The sequence below is a fragment of the Oratosquilla oratoria genome, chromosome 37 (genome assembly GCF_046742065.1).
Source record: "Oratosquilla oratoria isolate Oo_2021 chromosome 37, ASM4674206v1, whole genome shotgun sequence".
NCBI lineage: Eukaryota > Metazoa > Arthropoda > Malacostraca > Stomatopoda > Squillidae > Oratosquilla > Oratosquilla oratoria.
The window spans coordinates 35921759-35944241 of NC_134813.1; the positions used below are offsets into that span (position 1 = coordinate 35921759).

The window sequence follows — 22483 nt, forward strand, 5'->3', positions numbered from 1 at the left end:
ATTGTATTAGTTATTATATAACTTTTTACATTAGTAGAGCTTGTGTAAGAATCGGAGAGTATGGTTAAGGTAAAGGTGGGGCTGTGCCAGGGTGGTGAAATGTTGCCATGTTTGTTCAATATGTGTATGGATGGGATGATGAGGGACATAAATGCATAAATACTATGGAGGGTTTGGAGTTGGTGAGTGAGAGTAGAGGGAAGTGGGAGAGGAGCCAGGTGTTTGCAGATGCCACTATACTTGTGGCTTTGTTTAAGTATGGAGTAAATTTGAGAGGAAGATGAAGAAGGAGGTGGATGAATGGGTGAAAGGAGACTATTGAGAAATGGATATGAGTGAACGAAGAGTGGCTGTAAATGGATGAAGAAATGCTTCTGCTCAAAGGGATGATTTGTTTTTCTGCTTCATAATTATTTGTGAGTGAATGAGGAAGGGAGGTTGCCTGATAATGAAATGGTTGGGGTAAACCAGCTTCAGCTGTTGAGCGTGCTATGAAAGAGCTGTGTCTTGCTGCATCACTTTAGACTTCAGTAATGTGGTAGAGCAGAGATGAACCTTCATCCATAAGGTGTGAACATGGGAGGGCAGTGAATGGATTTGGATGGGTGTAGCTTTGTATGCTTTAACTTTCCTTCCCCAACCCTTAAAAGGGCTTTTGGTGTATGTGTATGTATGTAGATGTTGGGTGACAAAATGGTGGACCTTCTGGAGGTGTCTCTTATGATGATGGAGAGCCAGTAACCAGTGAAGGAATGAGACATCCAACATAGCCAAGGAGTTAGAAACTTTAAGGCCACCACACATTCTCCCACTTCTTTCTGGAGGTGTGGCCTTGAGAGGCAGGTACCTGGTCTTTGGAACAGGTCCACATTTAATTCTCTTGAACTATGAATTCCTTTCTTACTTTTTTTTTTTCTTTTCTTTCTTTTCTTTTTCTTTCTTTCTTCTCAACTAAGGAGGATATCACACTGGTGCCTGTTCTTCTGTACCTACTCATCATAGCCTGAGACATGGAAACAAACCCAGACCCTTATGCCTTCTTCAAATGCACAAAACAAACTTTCACACACACACATATATATATATATATATATATATATATATATATATATATATATATATATATATACATATACATACACACACACACACAATGTAACAAATAGTAACAACAGAAGGGGACTGATTCATTGCAATCAGACCTGGACAAAATCTGGAAATGTACTTAAAAGTGGAAAGTGAACTTCATTATCAAGAAGTGTAGCATAATGGAGTTAGGAAAAAGCAAAAACAGAATTTCAAAAAATTATAAAATTAGTGAAGAAGAAATCAATAAAGTGCACTCGGAAAGGGACCTTGGAGTAATAATCAGCAAAGACATGACACTGGATAAACATATAAACAAAATAGTCGGTGAAACATACAACCTATTAAGGTCAATGAAAGTGGCATTTGACTACTTAGATGAAGAAATGATTAAAAATATATTAGTCACATTGATTAGACCAAAACTGGAATATGAAGTGACACTATGGACACCCAGTACTAAAAGAATATAAGGAAACTAGGAAGAATCAGAGAGCAACAACAAGGTTGGCACCAGCTCTTTCCAATTTAACATATGAATGAAGATTATCGAAATTGGAACTACCAACACTAGAGCAGAGAAGAGAAAGAGGTGATCTGCTGACTATATTTAGCATCATGAAAGGAATGAAAATCCTTGACAGGAAAGATTTACTAAAAAATGACTGGAAAAACAAGAGGTCATGAAAAGAAACTCAAAAAGGATAACTATAGAAGAGATTGGAAAAAGAATAGCTTCCCACACAGAGTGCTGGATGTATGGAATAACTTAGATAAAGAAACGGTGTGTGCAAATACTATTCAAGATTTTAAGAAAAAACTTGATGCTGAAAGATACAAAGACGGGTCACCATGAGCATAGCTCCCTTTCCGTATAATACAACTAGGTAAATGCTATGCTTTTTTCCATCACAGAAACAAGACACTTAACACCACAAACTACTAAGTAACAAGCTAGATGTGCTGCTAATCAATCAATCCATTACCCAAAGTCTCTCATGGAGGAGACCCACAGCTCTCAGGTAACCGGCAACAGCCACCAGATTGGCCTATAAGTCACTCAAAGAAGAAATATTGTGTTATCTGGATGTGGCTAGTGAGGGACAGTGTAGAACAATGTATTCAATGTCATCTGTGGGATAGTTGCATCTTGGGCAGTTTGTTTTTGTAGTCAGGCCTATTCTGCTCTGGTACTGTCTTAGTTTTAGATGATGACCTGAACACAGACATGCTATTTTGTTTCTCTTAGGAAGGATTTTTTTGTGTGGGGGGGTGTCTGGCAGATGGAGGAGGGGGTATTTGATGAGTAGCGAGTTTGATGGTCAGTCATTAAGAGCTTGTTTTGTGATTTGAGTGTTAATGTTTTTGTATGAATTTATTGTATGATATAGGTGGTAGATTTTTGTAGATGTTTGAGTAGTATGCTGCTGGTGCATGTATTTATTAATTTTTATAGTTATTTTTTATTTTTGTTTTTCTTTTTCTTTTATAGATTTTTCAATTTTTATTCATTTTATTTGTTTTTTATTTATATATATTTTTTCGGTTGGTTATACTTGTGTGACATAATGAGGTGATTGAAAGCTCTTGAAGAATAGTACCCATCATTTTCATGTGGTGCTGTATGTGAAGCATTTTTATTTCATTAAGGAGGTATTCTGTTGGGGGTGGTTTTTGGTGCATCTAATTATTCTCAATGCTTTAATTTGCATATTTTCTAATGTGTCCATATTTGTTTTCCTGATTGTTGGGAATCATGCTATGGAAGAATAGATTGGGGTACTTAGGAAGTGTTTGCAGACAAATTAATTTTTTTTTGCTGCTGGCAAAATATGTAAGAAAATATCTACAAAAATGCTATTAATGCAATAAAATTTTGTCTACTAGAAACAACCTACAAAATTGTAGAAAACTGTAGGCTATTATATGTTGAAAAATAATGCAAAGATATATTTGACTTGGCTACCTCCTGTATAAAGGGGAAAAAGCCCATGTTATGTAGATGAAATGGACCTAATGGATTATGAAATGCAGTACTGTACAATATTTTGCACTTAGTAGGAGGTAAAGGAAAATCATCAAACTTGGATCTGTGAAAATTGGGGCTTTGATCACATAGAGGAAATAATATTTGGTTGTGGCTAGTTCAAGAACTTCTCAGAGCTTGCGGGGGGAAAACACCAACAACTTTGCCAATATTTATGTGAAAAGAAAAACATAATAGTAAATATACATAAATATACCTCATGTATAGCAAAATGTGAGATAGAATAAGAAATAATGCACACAGGTGTTTACAAAATGAGAGTCTACTAAAACTGAGAAAATAGGGTTGTGATGTTTTGATAACAACAGATAAATTAATCATTATCTCACAGGCATGGAGCTTGGCGAAACATATTTTTGTGCAGAGGACATTTGTGGAATATTTGTAGGTTACCATGAAATGTATTCATGAAATGAGATTTCACAAAACTTGGTACAGCACTTGAGATACATACATACATACATATACCAAGGCTTTTTTCCCCCCCTACCAGGGGGGTAGCCAAAAAGGACAAGGCACAAAAACATTCCCACCCATTTCATCCCCAAAAACACTCCACACCCCTCCACCCTCCCTCCCATCTTAGCACCTCCTAGATGACGGGTCATCCCTGCACCCTGTCCACTGCCCTGGGTCAGAAGCAATGTCGCAGGACACAGCACATCCACAGCAAGGCCGCTTCATTAAATCGGCGAACCCCCTCTCCGTCCCCACATATAAAGGAGAGGACGGGGAGAAATCCCTTCGGGCTGCGTCAAAATTTTTGCTCACACACACTACTTCACCCCCATTCCCCCGTCCAATCCACCTCATGCATCACAACATTTTCCATATACAACCATTCTCCATTCACCCCTGTCTTCTGTCCTCTCACGTCCTTCCTCAACCGACATTCCCCTCTTCCCCAAAGCCCCCTTCACCCCATCCATCCACTTAAGATACACTTAAGATACAAGACACAATCCCAGAGATTAGGGACACATTTAGGAAACACTTACACTTGAGATACACTTAAGATACACTTAAGATACAAGACACAATCCCAGAGATTAGGGACACATTTAGGAAACCCCATTATTCTGATGCACTTGTGATGTGAATAAGTGGATAAATACAGTAGTTAGATCAGCTTTATATCCTATGAAGGAAATACTGTTTGTGTGAGAAAAATGCATCAATCATTTGATAAAGTTAATTCATGCTCATGGTACAAAACATTATAGCATCATCATGTAGCTTTGATTAGTTTATATAACACTTGAGAAGTTACCGTGAGTAGTCCTTCGGTATCATGTTGGACCCAGATATGATTTATGGTAATCTTCTTATACTTGTAATTCTGTTTCCTTTTCTCTCCGTTTATTGTACCATTGCAAATCACATACTACATTTCTTGATGCATGACACTAATGGCATCCCTGCATTCTCTGTCTTCAGTCTAGTTTAATGTCTCACTCTGCATTGTGTATGCAGTCCTTGTCCAGCTTCTAGTGTACATATATGCTAGATATCTGATTTATTCTGCTTGTTATTGCTTCTAATCACTTTTGTGACATTTCTGCAAAGAAGCATAGTAAAACAGTATTGCTACAAGTGCTGAGTCATTTTAATAAAGGTAAATGTGTCGTGGACATTGACGTAGCAGTGCCTGCCACTCTGAGCATACTAAACTTGAGCGATCATCCAACAAGACAGCCCTCCTCTACCCTTCCAACAAGTCCTGCATGAAATCCCCTCAGACCACATCTCAATAAGAATCACCTTAGAACCAAATAAAAAAATCAAAATAACTTGCAAAAATACGTAAACAAAGCAAAATAGACAGAATTTGTAGAGGAAATAAAAAATGGACTTGAGAAAATTTGACATAATCCATCTATAGATCTACTGAACAATCATAATATAGTTACTAAAGGCAGGCAAAAAAATGTATTCCAGGAGGCTACAGAGAGAGAAAAAAATGGAACCCAAACTACACACCTGGGATTGTTTCTCTAATGAAACATAGAAACAAATCAAATGGAAAGCAAATTCCAACAGATAAAGAAGAAAAAATATCTCTTTTAAACAGATAATTTTTAAATTAACAACAAAGAGAAAATACTGGGAGAAATATATAAAAACTATACATGACAAAACAACAAACATGGAGAGCAGTCAAGAAAATAACAAATTAATAAAGGAACCCACCAACCACACACAACAATATAAGAATAAACCAAGATACCATTACCAAAGCAAAAATACATATATACATGTACCAAGGGCTTTTCCCCCCATACAGAGGAGGTAGCCAAAATCAAAAGGCATAAATCCACTCCTACCCATTTCATCCCCTCATACTCTACTCCCATTCACCACCGCTACCCCCCTCTTTTCTTGAGTCATGGTAAAAAAAGAATCCCAAGACTCAGAATAATTATAATAGCTTGCCAGTGTTCAGGTCATCACATAGTACTAAGAGTAGCAAAATAGAATTGGGCTTGTGACACACAGTTTCAGTCCCAGATGCAGTCATTACACAGAAAACAAAGCACATTATCTTACACCATCCTGCACTCCTCCAGGGACAAACAACAGGTACCTGCAAGTGGTTGTCGTATGAGATGGGTGTCAGAAAGAATCATCACCTTTCAGCCCATCTACAGAACCCATCAACATCTTCACTTCCACCTGGAGATACAGACACTTGGTCTCTGGACAAAATTTTAGATCTCTCAGTCAACTTGAGCTGTATTTCCTCCCAACTTTTCACACAACAAGAACTGACAGGGTTTGAGGATCATTGCCAGCTGTTTTAGGATTGTCTCTCCAGTCAGTGAAGCACAAGGCAGCAGTTACTCTCATGACGCTTCTATTTCAGATAAACAAAGCTTCCTTTGAGTGACCTATGGGCCAACCTAGTGGCCATGGCTGAGTTCCTTGGGGCTGCATGCCTCCTGCATGCGATATCTAAGGATAATTATTGATTGACAGTCTTGATTAATATAAAACAATTATGTGAAGTAATATTTTCTGAATGCAGTTAAAACTATTCATGTTTGTGATCTTAAAATTTGTGCAACCAAGATGGAGAAAACCTGGCTTGGATTGAGGGTCATAATCAGAATTTCCTATGACTTTTGTACTTCAGCCCAAGGCAAAATTGTTTTATGAGGAATTGTAGGGAGGGCAAGAGACTAAGAGAGTTGGTTATGGCCAGCAGTGGATGATTTTTATATTTGACCAGTGGTACATCTTCCACAGCTGCAGATAGTGGTGAAATTACTAGTTTAGGTGCCAGTGTGAATGGGGCATGCCCAAGTGGATTCAAGAACTTCATCCAGTTCAATTATTCATTGTGGAGGAGACATGTTTTTACTTGAAGAGATGTCTGAATGAACATGCATCTTTCAGGAAGAGAAGTGAGCCTGAAGACACTGGTTTAGTGAATGGGCTAGTGATGAATTCAGTTTGAAGCCTTTGTTAATTGGTCATACTCAACACAATTTCCTTGAAAAATCACTTTCTTGTGATTTACAAGACATAAGAAGGCATTGGTATCTAGTGCTATTTTTAGTTACTGATTGAATGTAAATGTTGCCCCAGAACTGAAAGGTGCCAAGAACTTGAGTTTTGAATTTTTAATCTTTGACAGTGTTATAGTACCTCCTCCCAATTTTGAGAGCTTATATGGTAACATTAGAGTTGTCTTACTGTATCATACCATGACACCATTGATTCAAGGCATCTCAGCACTGATTTGTTATACTGTACAATGGATGATGTCCTCAGGCTTTCAATGATGCAGAATAAGTGTTGAAAGGAAAAAATGGAGAAATGAATGTTACCTGTGTATCTAAGTTTATAATTTTGTGAGGATCAAAGATATAGTACTAGTCCCACACTCCATTTAGTTTTCTTGATTAGATTAACTTGTCATTGTTAGGTGCATTTATAACCCCCTTCATAGGGAGAGATACTATAGTTGAATGCAAAATGTATGTTTGTATATGAATATATGTGTGCAGCTTTATGAGTATATAAAGAGAGTTAAAAGTGTGGAAGCAAAACCCATTGTAAGGGATGCCAAGAGAAAAGCAGATGTGAAATGGTGTGTTTGTCTAAGTATTTTGAAAGGAGTTGAAAATATTTTTGAAAGGTGAAAAAAGTGCAAAGAGGTGAGTTGGATAGAGAGGAAATGGTAAACGGGAGGGAAAATTTTTAATGGAAGAGAGGGTTGTGAGAAGATTGGAAGAGTATTTTGAAGAGTTGCTGAATGTAGAGGAAGGGGAGGCTTTGGTTATGGTTGTGAGAGACATTAGGAGAGTGTGATGGGAAAGAGGAATGATAAAGCTATTGCAAAAGAGAAAATAAAAGTAGCATTAAAAGAGATTAAAGCTGAAAAGACACCATTATTGGATGGATGCCATGTGGAATGTCTGATTAACCCATTCAACTCCGATGACAAGATGTCTTGTCATTTGGTCAAATAAAAAAAAAAAATCATAAAACACCAAAATGTTTGATCAAACACCAGAAAAATATGACGTCAATCCTCGCTTCGCTCGCAGCGAAGCGAGGACTGACGTCATATTTTTCTGGTGTTTGATCAAACATTTTGGTGTTTTATGATTTTTTTTTTTTTATTTGACCAAATGACAAGACATCTTGTCATCGGAGTTGAATGGGTTAAGGGTGGAATAGTAATAATGGAGTGGCTGGTGAGATTGTTCATTGTGTGTCTAAGGAAGGAAGTGTCCCAGGCATGTGATGTTAAGGAGATTTGTTAAATTTGTTACAGGTGTATGGAATGTGGGCAATTCTGTTGAAAGCGGTTAAGAATTTTTGACATCAAAAGTAGGATGTCATGGAAATAGAGAAAATGAATGGTTTGAGGTGAATGTAGGGCTGTCACGGTTGTAGGATGTCATTCTGGTTGTTCATTATGTATGTGGATATGTTGGTAATGCAAGAACACTAGGCAGAGGTTTGAAATAAATGCACAAGAATGGGGGGGGGCATGAAAAATGAATCAGTTGCCATTTGTGAATGACCCTGCACGTATGTGGATCCTGAGGGGATACTTTTTTTTTTTTTTTTCTCCTCTCCTCCTCCTTCTTCTGAATTGGAAGGGAAAACTGCAATCCCACAATACAAAACAAATGTCCTTGGGTTCTCCCATAGATCTCTGGTACAAAATTTTGGAGTGTTGTCTTAGTGTGAATATTTCTATATCACTAGTAAGTAGGAGAAAGAGGAGCAGTAGCTTATTGTCAATCTTTGATCGATTGCCAATTGCCATCTCTCCATATGTGAATGTGTGGAGGAAAAATAGTCAAAGTTGATAGAAGATCTTGGTCCTGGTCCAGAGACAGAGTGCCAGCCTGTCAGAGGTGCACCTCCAGATGGAGGTGAAGTTGTTGATAAAATGTGAAGATGAGCAGTGGGGAGATTCTCTCCCATATCCACATTGTAGGACCATCAGAAGCAGGTACCCATTGTTGGTCCTTAAATATGATGTACAGTATACTAGTATGCTCATACAAACCATTGTATGAAAATTGTATGATTCTGACCATGAACAACATGCACTACACAGTTATTCTTGAGTTTAGATATTAAGGTTTTTGATGTTTTGCATTTACAATATAATTTGTAATTTTTAGTTATTGTAAGCTAAGAATCATATGATTAGTTTACCAAAATTATTTGATAATATGTTTTGCATGTGGTGAATTTATTCTTATATATTTTACTTATTTTCAAGGGCGCCACGTCCTCCATTTATGTCGTCAGCTCTCCCTCCCCCATCAGTTCGACACCAAGGGGTGTCTGCCTCCCAGCCAGCATCAGCATCTTCTCAAAGAAACTCTAGTATACCTCATACATTAAATCGCCGTCATGCAGTTCATCAACAGGGCTTATCACTATTTGCTAAGAGTTCAGACTATCCTGAGAATACATCAGGCACTCATCCCAGTACTGTTCATCAGTCTAATGGTCAATCCAGTACAGTTCAGGAGCATTCTAACAGTCATCCTAATGCAGGTCAACAGCCTCCTAACATTCATGCTGATACAGTTCAACAACGTTTTAACAGTCATCCTAGTACAGTTGAGCAGCCTTCTAATGCATCATCTAGTAGTGCCTCCTTTGTTTCTCCCCAAACTGCACGCTCGCACAGCCAAATGGCAGAAGTCTCACCTCAGACATCACAGCTCCCTCCTCCATCTAGTGCTCCTCCTTCTAACCGAAAGAAACATCTCCATTTGAATTTCCATCACCACCATCCTCTTACTCATAACCACCATCACCACCACCAAAATCACCATCATAATCACCATCACCACTACAACCACCACCAACTCCTCCATCATGATGGGGGACATCTGCGAGAGAGAGGGCACAAGAGGTGACTATACATGGTTGCTTTTGTGTGTGGACAGAATGTTTGGATTGCTAAGTAGATTACATAAGACAGTTTAACATTTAAGCCTAATCTTACTTTGTACATGAGTGGTACAGTGGTAGAGCACACACCAGAATCCAGGATGAAACAGACTGGGGCTCTAAGGATTCCTGTTGTAAATACAAATGGGGAGATGGGAAAGGTGGGCCAGAAATTCAAGCACAGTATGCAGATAAAGCATTGAGAGACAGTGGAAAAGTGCAACAAGGTGAAAAGTTTTGAGGATGTGTATGGAAAAAAAAAGAGTAATTGTAAGTGAGAATGGGATTATGAAGAAGAGGAAAAAGAAGGGGTGAAGTTGAAATGGTGGAGCAGGTGTAAGCTACATGGAATGGATGTGTAGGCAGATGGGAAAATGACTTGTAGTGATACTGATAACTACAGTTACGATGATAAGAGTGATAAAAAAGTAATAATTGACAGTAAAAGGTTATTTAGAGTAAATGTATGAGTAGTGGAAAGTATAGTAGCCTATGCCTATGTGTGGGAGTAAGTTGTGTAAGGGAGTGTTTAGAGAGGAAGTGAATAAGCAAGGAGTAGTTTGAAATTGTGTAAAACGGAAAAGTAGCATAATTTAAAGATAATGAACATAATTGTTGCCTTGAGTTTCACTAGCTGAAAATTCATAGTCTTACAGCAGCTAGCAGTGGTCCTAGGCCCCCCTCATAGATCTCTCTGGGAAGAAATGTTAGACAATTGTTTGTGTTTGGAGCCATAGATCTCCTGCAAGAGACCTGGGAGAACAGGTTGATTGTGTTGTATTTGTGTGGGACTATCTTTATGTCACTGGCTAGAACGACTAGGAGGAGGGGAGCAGTTGTTGTTTCCAGCTATCCTTATGGGAAAAAAGTTGATTAAATGTAATTGAGGTTGATGGAGAGATGTTGGGTCTAGCCCCTTGTGGCTGCACCTCAAACTGAAAGTAAAGGGGTTGGTGGGTTTTGAAAATGGGAAGCAGAAGGGTGATTCTCTTTGCTGATTATCTTGCAGGACTATCACTAACTGGTACTCAGGATGTTTATGAATGTCAATGCTATTGTGAGTTCCTCAAGTGTGGGTGTTGTGCTGATTGATATGACCAGAAAGGTGGAAGAGAGCTTCGTTGCTGAACTACATGTGTTCCAGGAGTATTGAATCTCTTGTAATCCAGTAGTGTTTCACAAATCTTCATTTAGCAGTTGTAATTCTAAGGTTTTATTTTCTGAACCACCTGGATCTTGTATGGATATAGCATGATATCATGCTGCAAAATCCATTGTGTAGATATGACATATGTTCAATTCCATGGCTGTATCCCAAATGGATTTTCTTTGAATCCAAGCTAATAGGAGTTTCAATATTTACTTCACTCTACCCAGTATGAGGTCTACCTGATCCTTTATGGAGCTGGTCTTCATAAACTACTAGTGGCAATGAGGGTGTTCCCATCTGGTGTATAATGCTGTCTGTAGGCTGCCATGGATGTTTATTGCCCTGCAACCATGGATTGGAGGGTGGAGGAACTTCCTATCATGCAGAAAAGAGAGAGAGAGAGAGAGAGAAAAAAAAAGTATATATATATATATATGCATATACATTATATATGTACATGAATGCATAGATACATGCACATGGTAGAAGGCCCTTTCTCCCTGTAAGTGTGGTGGCCAAGTCAATGTATATCCATCCTTTACCCATTTGACTCCTATCCAATAACCCATTTGTTGTACCTTCCATCTTGCTCCTTATGAATGAAGGGTCATCCCTGTCCCATGCCCAGTGCTTGGATCAAAGGCAATGGAGCAAGGCACAGCACTCCCACAGCAGGGCCCAACAGCTGAAGGTGGATTACTTGCACCTCTTCCGTACATGGCAATACTCTCTTCCACTCGAGAACTTATAAACCAGACAAGAAGAAATCCCATAGGGGTGCATCAATTCCTCTTGCACCCAAAGCCCCATTCACCCCATCCATTCACCTCATTCTTGGTCTTCTCAAGTTTATCCCCTTCACCTTTGCATTCCTCACTATTTTTGGTAGTCTTTCTTCACCCATTTTTCCCATATACCCAGACCATCCCAGTATTCGTTGATCAATCCTATGTACCAGCTGTCACTCTACTTCCACTCTCAGTTTTACCTTAGCATTCACCAATCACATTTTTATATATTTTCTGCTCTTCCTGTTATTGCCCATGTTTCAACATTATATGACATTACTGATTTGATATATGATTCATAAACGCTGCCTCTACTCTTCTATGGGATACTTTTATTCACTAACAAGCTCGCTATCTCTCCCTTTTTTCCCATACTGCTGCTACTCTTGTTTTCTTGCTGTCTCGACTCCAGCTTCACAATCCAACACATCACACAGGTAACAAAACTCATAAATTTCTTTCTTCTTTAGTTATCAGACTTCTTTCCTCTTCCTCTCCAGTATTTTCTGTTCTTATGTAAGCTAGACACTGAAAGGTCGGATGACACCACTTTTTGCACTCCACCTACAGTACAGTACTGAATTTATTCCTACTCCCCCATCACTGTGCACTGTTATCATTACCTTTGTTTTCTCCCACTTTATTTTCAGTCCTCTTTCTAATCCTCTCTCTCAAATACTTCCAATACTTCCTGCTCTGATTTTTTCTTCAATACTAAAACATCTCTCAGAATCTGTTTTTTGGTGTGATTTTGTCTCAGAGGATAGAAGTGCTAGGAATTGTTAACAAAATACTAAATACTTTCAGTTATCCAAATACTTGCTACTTTTCTGAGGTATCTTATGGAGAAAGGAAGGTTATATGTATCATATGTGAACCCTAGTACTGTAGGGTTTTTTGTTTAGTGGAAGAGGTTGGGTGTTCAGTAAGACAGGGTGTTTCCTGGATTCATGGTTGCCTAGCTTGAGTAGTGTTGTTGAGGATTCTTTAGAGGATGCTGACTTCCAGTTTTCCAACCCTTTGAAGTATGTTTATAATTAGTTATTTATTCCCTCAAGTTTTGCTAAGTGGAAAACCCACAGCAGCTGGGAAGAATCTTTGAACTGTTGTTTGTGTTGTATTAATGTGTATGAGGGGAGCAGTCATTGGTTGTTAGTTCTCCATGTGTAAAAAAAAAAAGGTGCAAGAAATACAATTGAAATTGATAGATCTTGAGCTCAATCTGGAGAAGGAATGTGAGTCCTTCAGGGTTGCATCACCTTATTTGGAGTGAGGAAGTTAATGCATTTTGAAAATGGGCAGCTATATATTCCTTGCAGCTGTGCAATTGTTAGGTCCTTTGTGCATGTGAGTGCTTTCATATTGTCTGGGATTAGGGGTTAAGTCGTGTGTGAAAAGATTGAACAGTGTTGCTGATAATATTGTTTCATGTGGGACTTGTATAATATCCTGGTATTCAATAGATGTTACTGAACTTTGGAGATAGTGCATTCTTTGCAAACCAAAAAGTTTGTCAATAATTTCTTGTCATTGTTTTGCATATCAGTTGCTATGATTTCTCTTCATAGTATGTGTCTAGGAGACCTTTTGTATGTGTACCGACACCATTACTGTTTACTCAGTTTATGCTTCTTTGAGCCAGCAAGTAGCTGTTGTATGAAATGTGTGAGCAGTGTGTTGGTGGAATGGTCTTCTTTGAATCCATATTGGTTGGGTGAGGATGTTTTTCTTTCTAGGATTGACTTTTCCATTAGCCTTGACATGGTGGAGAGTAGTCTGTCTGTATACCAAGGGGTTTTTTCCCCCATACAAGGGAGGTGGCCAAGTGTACCCATTCCCACCCATTTCACTCCCACCCATTCCACTCTCATTCATCTTAGCTCCTCATGGATAATAATAGTTAAATAGGTTGTTGTTTGGTTAGATAATGGTGATTAAGTGTACACTTTCCCACATTATTGGAATCCTATTGCAAGTCCAGGAATAATTAGAGATTGCTGTGAGAGCTTATGTTGTCTTTGATCTTAGGGCATATAGGTTAGTGTTTCTCATCCAGAAGGAACCCCCACACACAGAAATGGAAGTGAAGGAGAGTAGGACTGCTGATTTTTACATTTAGGAATTCTACAGTCTACTTAATCTACAGGACATTACACTTTTTTAAACATCACATATTAGTACACTTTAAACCCACTATCGGAGAAATAATATCAGAAATACAGGAGATCCGTTTATTTTGACTGCTATCTGTAGTCCTCTGCTGAAGATGACTACAGATAGTAGTCGAAATATACGGATCTCCTGTACCTCTGATATTATTTCTCCAATAGTGGGTTTAAAGCGTACATTTACAAATGTGTTATAACATTACAGTTTCCCATCACATGTTAGATTAACAATAATGATAGATATTTCAGCTTTTGAGTCAAACAAATCTGTAAATTACACTGGGAGGAAATGACATTCTGTGATATGGTGAAAAGGGTGCTGGGGCAAAAAAGGGTGAGAACCACTGGTTTGGGTGGTAGTTAGATTTCTTGTCAGGGCTTTCTGTATACAAGTTTTTAAGTGTCTTGGTGACTTTCTATCTGTGCTTGGGAAAGATGGAGTGGCTTGTGTATTTTGGTCTATCTTGTGTATATATTTTACTTAACTGCTCAGGTTTTGTATGTTTGTGGATGGTTTACTGTTGCTTTGGTGATGGTATATTGCTGTTTTGCTATCATTAATGCTGTTTATTCTATTTACACACCCTAAACTCAGAGCACAGCACTAGAGCTCTCACATACACAAATGATTTAACAATAATAGCACAGCATTGCAACTATGACATAGCAGCTGAAAACACTCAAACTTACCCCAGTGAGCTAGAACTATGGCTGATGCAAAGCAAAGTCTGCTTGCCCTCAAGAGCCCTCAGTTATGTTGCTTACCCCTGACTAACATGAATCAAAGAAGCATTTAGTGGTCAAATTAAATAGTCAACTTCTTCCACAGGACAAAACCCTTGAAAATACTAGACCTCACAATTGACATACAAATAACCTTTATCCTTCACACAAAGTACATTATTGTGAAGGCAAATAAGAAACTGAATATACTCAGAATAGTTGCCATCAGGAGATTTAGACAGTGGAAAGAAATGCTCATTACTGTGTACAAACAATTTATAAGAACTACACTTGCTATGGTATCCAACAATTAACAGAGCAGATAGCTTACAAACAATATAAGATAAAGCCTTAAGAATGATATCTGGGTGCACTGAAATAGTGCAAGTAAGATAGCTACACTCAGAAACCAAAATCTCCTCAGAGCAGCACATGGAAATGATAGTCACAGTTCTGTGCACAGGCCCATGATCCTATCCAGATATATGGGTTGTTCAAGAACATAAAAGTGTCTTTTCACTATATGAATAATGAGATGATGAAGAAAACCATGGAGATTAGTCTCCCATATTTGTAACATACAACTCTTGGATTGTCTCTACACAAAGTGAGAGATATGAACAAGATTGCAGATGAGCCATACAAAGAATGATAGAAGAACTAGACCTATTATTATTAGATGAACAAAGAGGAAGAGGTAACAGTTATGACATTGAGATTACTGAAGGGATTGGACAGAATCAACAAAGATCTCTTGGTTTGGGATCTCCTATCAAGATATAAAGAAATACAGGTTTCTGTGCATATAAATTAACTACTGGAATAGCCTAGATGATAGCTAAAGTTGGGATCATAAATGAATTTAAAACAACGTGTAAGTAAACCCTCGATGAACTGAACTAATTGGGGAGAAGATGTCTGATGGTTTATCAGAAAATTTTGGTTTATAAGATGGTCGGAATAGCACCTTATAAATGACTGAGGGTTGGTTTATACGGTCTAAAATAGGTGGCTTTTCATTTTTTATGCATGTTTTTTTATCTATGGTACATCTTTGATGGTACACTGCTTAATGTAATATGAATAATAAGGTGCATCAAATAAGAGTATTTTTTAATGTGATGCACTCCCTAAACAACGAAGGGATGCCATGCTGCCACACACTCAGCTATGTCTGTCACACACACATGCACAGCATCACTGGCATGTTCAGTTGGCTTTCAAACTTGTCAGATAAACCAAATATGGTCAATTTACCAAGGGAAATTCATTTAGCACAAGTGGGTTGGTTTACCTGAAATTCAGTTTAATGAGGTTCCATTTGTCGAGGGTTTACTGTATATGTATTGCCATTATAATTATAATATTACTAGAGCAGGTTAGATCATCATTACTGGTAATTGAGGTTGGGAGTGGAGGCATTTCAAAACCTGCCTTGGAAGTGAGTTCATAGTAAGGGCATACTGCATTAAATTCCATACTTCAAAAAATCTATCATCATCATTACCATTATTATTATTTTTTTATGTTAATTTTTATTACTATTATAATGATTATTGTTTTTAGATTTTTGTGGGAAGGCAGATATGTGAGAGCTTTAGGAAAAAGTAAGGATATTTTTTGGGGGGGCCTTTATGGATTTGGAAAAGGCTTATGGCAGGGTAGACGGAAAAACACTGTGGGAAGTTTTGCAAGTATATGGGATTGGGGGAAAGCTGTGAAGGGCAGTCAAGAGTTTTTATGAAAGTAGTAAAGTATATGACAGAATTGGGAATGGAGGTAAAGGTGGGACTGAGACAGAAATGTGTCATATCACCATAACTGTTCAATATTTACATGGATGGGTGGTGTGGGAGGTAAATGCAAGGATAATGGGCAGGAGACTGGAGATGATTAAAGAAAATGGAGAAAAATGGGAGGCAGGCAAGATATTGTTTGCTGATGACACTGCACTTGTGGCAGGGTCAGAAGAGATATTAAGGGAGTGAGTGACGGAGTTAGGGAGGGTATGTGATAAGAGAATTTAAGGTAAATGTGGGTAAAAGCAAAGTGATGTGATGTACAAGGGGAGAGGATGGCAATGACTGGAGGGGAGTCTGATGTCTGGTCTTATTGATTAACCTCTTCATATGAGTCAAACTCTCATGTCCAGCATCAGCTGTCTGATGTATAATAATTCGGTGATGCATCACAATACTTGTGCTATAGAATATAAAGTTACAGCTGCATTACTCATTCTCTTCCACCCTGAATGTTAATAACCACAGAAAACAGGATCTAGCCTGTTCGCAGAATGTGGGGGTCACTCCGCTACAACTACAAAATAAATACAGCGAGTCCTCCTTATACGGTAATTCTTTATCTGGTAAATTCACAGTTATGGTATTTGGTAATTACTACCCTGGATTCTATTTATGGTGAGAAAAATTCACAGATACGGTATCCGCTAGATATTTTGAAGAGGAAAGAGCAGGGAGAAGGCACGTCTGCCATATCCTATTATTACATGTTATAATGGGTTCGGTATACAGTAATTTCAATATGCGGTAAGGTTTTCAGGGATGCATATGTACCGTATAATGAGGACTTGCTGTATAATCAAGATGCCAATGCTGGTATCTTCGTATACTCACTTGCGCCTCATGATGCTGACATCGGCATCATTATATGGAAGGGGTTAAAGGGTGTTGATGCTTCATTCCAATATGGATACTCATTTCTTCCTTTGTGACATCACTACTTGCTGACTTGCATGTAGATGTCTTTGTGTATCAGATGTGAAGCTAGGTATTTTTTGTTTTTTGCCCTGTTAGTCTGACTATTGGGTGCTTCTGATATTCATGACACTGCTTCTGATCCAGGGCAGTGGACAAGGTGCAGGGATGACCTGTCATCCAGGAGGTGCTAAGATGAGAGGGAGGGTGGAGGGGTTTGGAGTGTATTCAGGGATGGAATGGGTGGGAATGATTTTTATGCCTTTTCCTTTTTGGCTACCTCCCTTGTAAGGGGGAAAAAGCCTTGGTATATGTATGTATGTATGTATAGGTAAGCAACATTACTGAAGACTTCTGAAGGGATGCAGACATTTGAATGAGATATACAAGGAATGTTGATGGTGACAAGTTAGATATAAGTTAAATGGTGAGAGGCAGGAGGAAGTGAGTTAAGTATCTAGGGTCACATGTAATAGTGAATGGAGGAGAAGATGTGAAGTTGTGCTACAGAGTAAAGGAAGGAGTAAATGTCAGTGAAAGGAAAATGGTGATGATTGAAGGGCATTTGGGATTGAATACAAAGATATAGTTACCGGTATGTATTTGCCTATTGTATTATACGGGAAGGGGAGCTATGCTCGTAGTGACCCATCTTTGTATCTCGCAATATCTAGTTTGTTCTTAAATTCTTGTATAGTGTTTGCACACACTATTGTTTCGTCCAATTTGTTCCAGACATCCACTACTCTATGTTTTTTTTTTTTTTTCTCTGTCTGTCTGTCTCTGTCTGTCTGTCTCTTGTCTGTCTGTCTCTGTCTCTGTCTGTCTCTGTCTCTCTCTGTCTCTGTCTCTCTCTGTCTCTGTCTCTGTCTCTGTCTCTCTCTCTCTCTCTCTCTCTCTCTCTCTCTCTCTCTCTCTCTCTCTCTCTCTCTCTCTCTCTCTCTCTCTCTCTCTCTCCAGATCTCTCTCTCTCTCCAGATCTCTATTGTTCCCATAGTACTGTATGGAACTAAGACTTGGAATGTAAGAGAGCTGAGAGAAGCAGAATGAATGTAAAAGAGATGTGTTTCAGAAATGTGGTTGTTGTTTCAAGAATGGATGAAGTGGGAAGTGTGGAGATGAGGTAGACCAGAGAGTGCAGATTGTCTTGGGTAAGATGACCTGGTCATAATATGGGAATGGAGTCGGAGATATGAGATGAACTTCAACATTAAAAAATGTAGCATAATGGAATTTGGAAAAAGTAAAAATAGTTTTGGGACAATATAAAATTGGAAACAAAGAAGTCAAAAAAGTCGACTCAGAAAGGGACCTAGGAGTAATCATCTCAAGTGACTTGACACCTGATAAACATGTAAATAAATTATTTGGAGAGAGTTACAACTTATTAAGATCAATGAAAGTGGCCTTCGACTACATAGATGAGATGGTTAAAAAAATAATTGTTACACTGATAAGACCAAAATTAGAATATGCTGTAACAATGTGGGCACCTAGCACTAAGAAGAACATAAGAAAATTAGAAAGAATCCAAAGAGCAGCGACAAAAATGGCACCTACACTGTCAAGTCTGACATGTGAACAAAGATTGGAGAAATTATATTTGTCAACACTAGAACAGAGAAGGGAAAGAGGTGATTTGTTGACCATTTTTAGAATTATGAAAGGGGAATTCTCGATAAAGACGACTTATTAAAGTGGGACATAAGAGAAACAAGAGGACATGAAAAGAAACTAAAGAAAGACAGTTACAGAAGAGACCTGAAAAAAATAGCTTCCCACATAGAGTGATTGATGTCTGGAACAAACTGAACGGAGAAACAGTGAATGCCAGAACTATACACGATTTTAAGAATAAACTGGATGTGGAGAGATACGAAAATGGGTCACTTCGAGCTTAGCTCTAGTTCCATAAAATACAACTAGGTAAATACAGCTAGGTAGGTAAATACATCAAAAGAAAATACAGCAAGGAAAGAATTGTGGAAAACAAAAGTAGGTGGATTAAGCCCAAAAGGAAGACCTAGAATGTGATGGGTATAGATGGGATGAAAGGGGGCTTTGAATGCATATAGTATGTCATTAGATCAGGAAGAGAGAATGCGAGAGATGAATATGTGGAGAGAGTGATTAGATTAATGCAGGCTAAAGGCATGTTCCCCACATCTGCTCCATGCATTTGTGAAATGAGAGAATGTAGTGGTTAGGAGTTGGGGGTGGATTGTAAATCAGCTTTGGCTGCCAGGACCTACAGCAGATGAAAGTTGTCTTGTTGCACTGCATTTGACCCATACAATGTGGCAGGGGGTTTGGGACAGGTGGCTTTTTATCCCCAAAGTACTAAGACAGGAGGGTTAGTGTAAATAAATCTGTATGGTTATATAATTCATTTTGGCCAATCCATTCTTATAAAGGGGATCTTGGCCTTTGTATATAGATGTTGTGAGGCATCTTGTGATGTATTATTCTAACAGACTAATCACTATATATTCATGCTAATTGATTGTTTTGGAACAGTGATACTGTTTGGTGTGATATATTTAATCCTTCACAATTACTTTAGTGTCTGCATTTGGGTTGCATATTAATAATGTTTGTGCTTCTGGGTTGGTTTATGTATATGGTTGCTTTGTGCTGTTCCTGGATTATTATGAAATTAGTTTGCATGATTTCTCATGTGCAAATAGTAATATGGACATGTTACATGATGTGAAATATTGAAAAAAAGATATTGAGCCACTGGAACTGGCTGTGGAGCATAGAGATCATAATCAGTAATTGCATTGTGATTTAAATCTAGAAAATAGGATAATAAGCATGTACAAATTGCTAGAGATAATAGATAAACTGAATGGATAAAGGTTGAATTGTAATAATGAACTGGGAACTTTGTATCTGATTATCACAAGCTCAATTAAGAGAATGTGTACATGATGGGTCAGGGCAAGAGTTCATCATCAGGATCAGGGAGTGGCTATCTCTGGTGTATAGTTAGGGTTGCATTTTTTCTGTAGCCTCCAGGAACATTTCTGCTGACTATAGATAGAAATTGGGTGATAGTAAAGTCCCTTAACTTTTTCCATTTTATTTGTGTTATCATGCCGTTTCGCTTTACTGTATATATATATATATATATATATATATATATATATATATATATATATATATATATATATATGTATGTATATATGCAAAGTAGACCACTTGGAAAAAGAAACTAACGAAGCAGAGCGCTTTCGTATATTACATCTTCAGTATATATATATATTTTCTTTTTTCTTTTTTTCTTTCTTTCTTTCTTTTTTTTTAACTAAGAGTAAATTGAAACCCATAGATCAAGGAAGGACTTCAGCAACTAAATACATTACAAAACAAGAGAAAGAGAACCAGGAAAAACATACAAACACTATACTTTTGGAAAACAACGGACAGATGTGATGTGCCATTACAAAGAATTATGCACCCCCCTCCCATGAAACCGATCAACTCAAGAAAAAAAGAAAGAAAAAAAATCCATCACCAAATCAGCAGTAGCATCATTAACAAGCACTTCTCCAAAATAGATGTCATACCTCACAGCTCCAGAAAATAGAAAGATTTCCAAAACAAATTGTAGAGATGCCACTCCTTTTAACAACAAAGATGTAGAAAATACAATAGAAAAAAAAAATTGCTAAAGGCCCAGACAATATTTCAAATGTCTGTATGAAATGTCATGGCACAAATAATACAAACCTAGACAAAATTTTAGAAATCTGGAAAAGACCACAAGTATCCCATCTTCAAACCAAACAAGCCACTAGAAAATTCTGCATCCCATAGGCCAATATCCCTACTATCCACCACATCCAAAGTGATAGAAAAACTAGTACTACTCCTCTAATCAATATGGATCAATCTGCCAGCATACTATTCTCAAACGTCACCACAAGTATCAGAAGGGTTTAAAAAAGCACCAGCAGACATAAAGTATTCAAGTCCCCAGACACATACTTTCATAAAAAATCATTAAAACATCCGCAACAGTGACAAGGGATGACTAACAAACTTCTTAGAAGAGAATGCAGATTGTACATTGAAGTCCCCCCCCCCCAAAAAAAAAAAAAAAATGGGACTGACCTCCCCCATTCAACTTCTTCAGAGAGCTGTAGTTCAGTATTTCAGAGTCTGTATTGATTCAGGTACCAGTATGACTCATCACTATATTCTTCAGTGTCTCACATGATGCCACACCATTCCTTGAGCATGGACCCTCCTTGGCAGCTTCAGTTTCATGCGTAAAGTTATACCCCAGTGCTACATGTTGCTGGACACAAGCACCTCAAATTTATTGGAAACCTTTCCTGAATATATGCCTCTTCAGATGAAACCCTGATGGACCACAGCTTTAGATTATCCTGCACTTGACATACTGTTTGAGTGTTACAACCACAAGTCTATGATCAGTTCCAAAGAACTGAGGACTGCAATAAACCTTGCAGGTCTGTAGAATCCTCCAACAAGTACTGCTAAATTAATTGATATGGCTCTCATTTCTGTAACCAGGAACCAGCAATCTTCAGCCTTCTGGATTGTGCAAAATCAGGAGAGAACTGTTTATGTTTCTGGTTCCAGAATCATGAGAACCAAAATAGCTAGCTGCTTTTGGTGCCAATAACTGCATTAAAGTTGCCCAAAACAACATATGTGACCTGTGGTGGGCGCAGATTGACTATAGAATCAAGCTTAACACATTTCTTTCTCTTCAGGTTCATATGCTTTTAAAGAAGTATATACTGTAATAAGAGCCAAGGATGTACTTCCATTTCTCCATTATCGTAGCCTCATTAAACAGAGTAACCTCAGTAATGGCAGGCTGTAATCAGCTATTTATGCCTATTACTAGTCCTTTGCAGTGGCCCCATTGGTGTAGCCTGACTAGTAGTAGGTATAACTCTTGCTGTCAGTCTCACCACTACCCAGTTTCAACACCCTAGAGAGAGCAACTCTACCCACTCTAAGCCTCCTGAGTTCAACCAATAAAAAAGGATAGTCAATCGTCGTTTTAGAGAGAAAGAAGGTTCCAGGCACCTACATAGAAAGCCCACCACATGTTCATCTTGGGCCTGGTACAAAGTGCTTGTGCCTCATTTGCGCCATGCAGACAACCTGCTTAGCAGCTGAGTGAATTTGGTAGTGGTAGTTTGCAAACCCACTCCTACCAGAGGCACCATTTCTTAATACCACATAAATAGATATAAAGATACGCCCCCACCCACCATGGACCCTAAACAAAGGGACATCTGATTATTAGGTTTATAGCAAGCACCTTGGCATTGCAGTGGACCAGAGTATGTGGTGTCAATCTAGGCAATAGCTGCTTGACTTTGTGTGTG

At 38.2% G+C, this 22483-nt stretch overlaps 1 protein-coding gene across 9 annotated transcripts in view; it reads left to right on the forward strand.

Annotated features, from left to right (window-relative positions):
• LOC143019650 (dual specificity mitogen-activated protein kinase kinase 4-like) overlaps positions 1-22483 on the forward strand; it is a 73910-nt gene that overhangs the window by 16685 nt on the left and 34742 nt on the right. For 5 of the 9 annotated variants that reach the window (XM_076175532.1, XM_076175529.1, XM_076175531.1 and 2 more), the window contains exon 3: positions 8883-9527. The exons of the other annotated variants lie outside the window; for them this stretch is intronic. In XM_076175532.1, coding sequence (XP_076031647.1) covers positions 8883-9527 — 645 coding nt within the window. The remainder of the gene's footprint in view (positions 1-8882; positions 9528-22483) is intronic. 9 annotated transcript variants of the gene reach the window in all.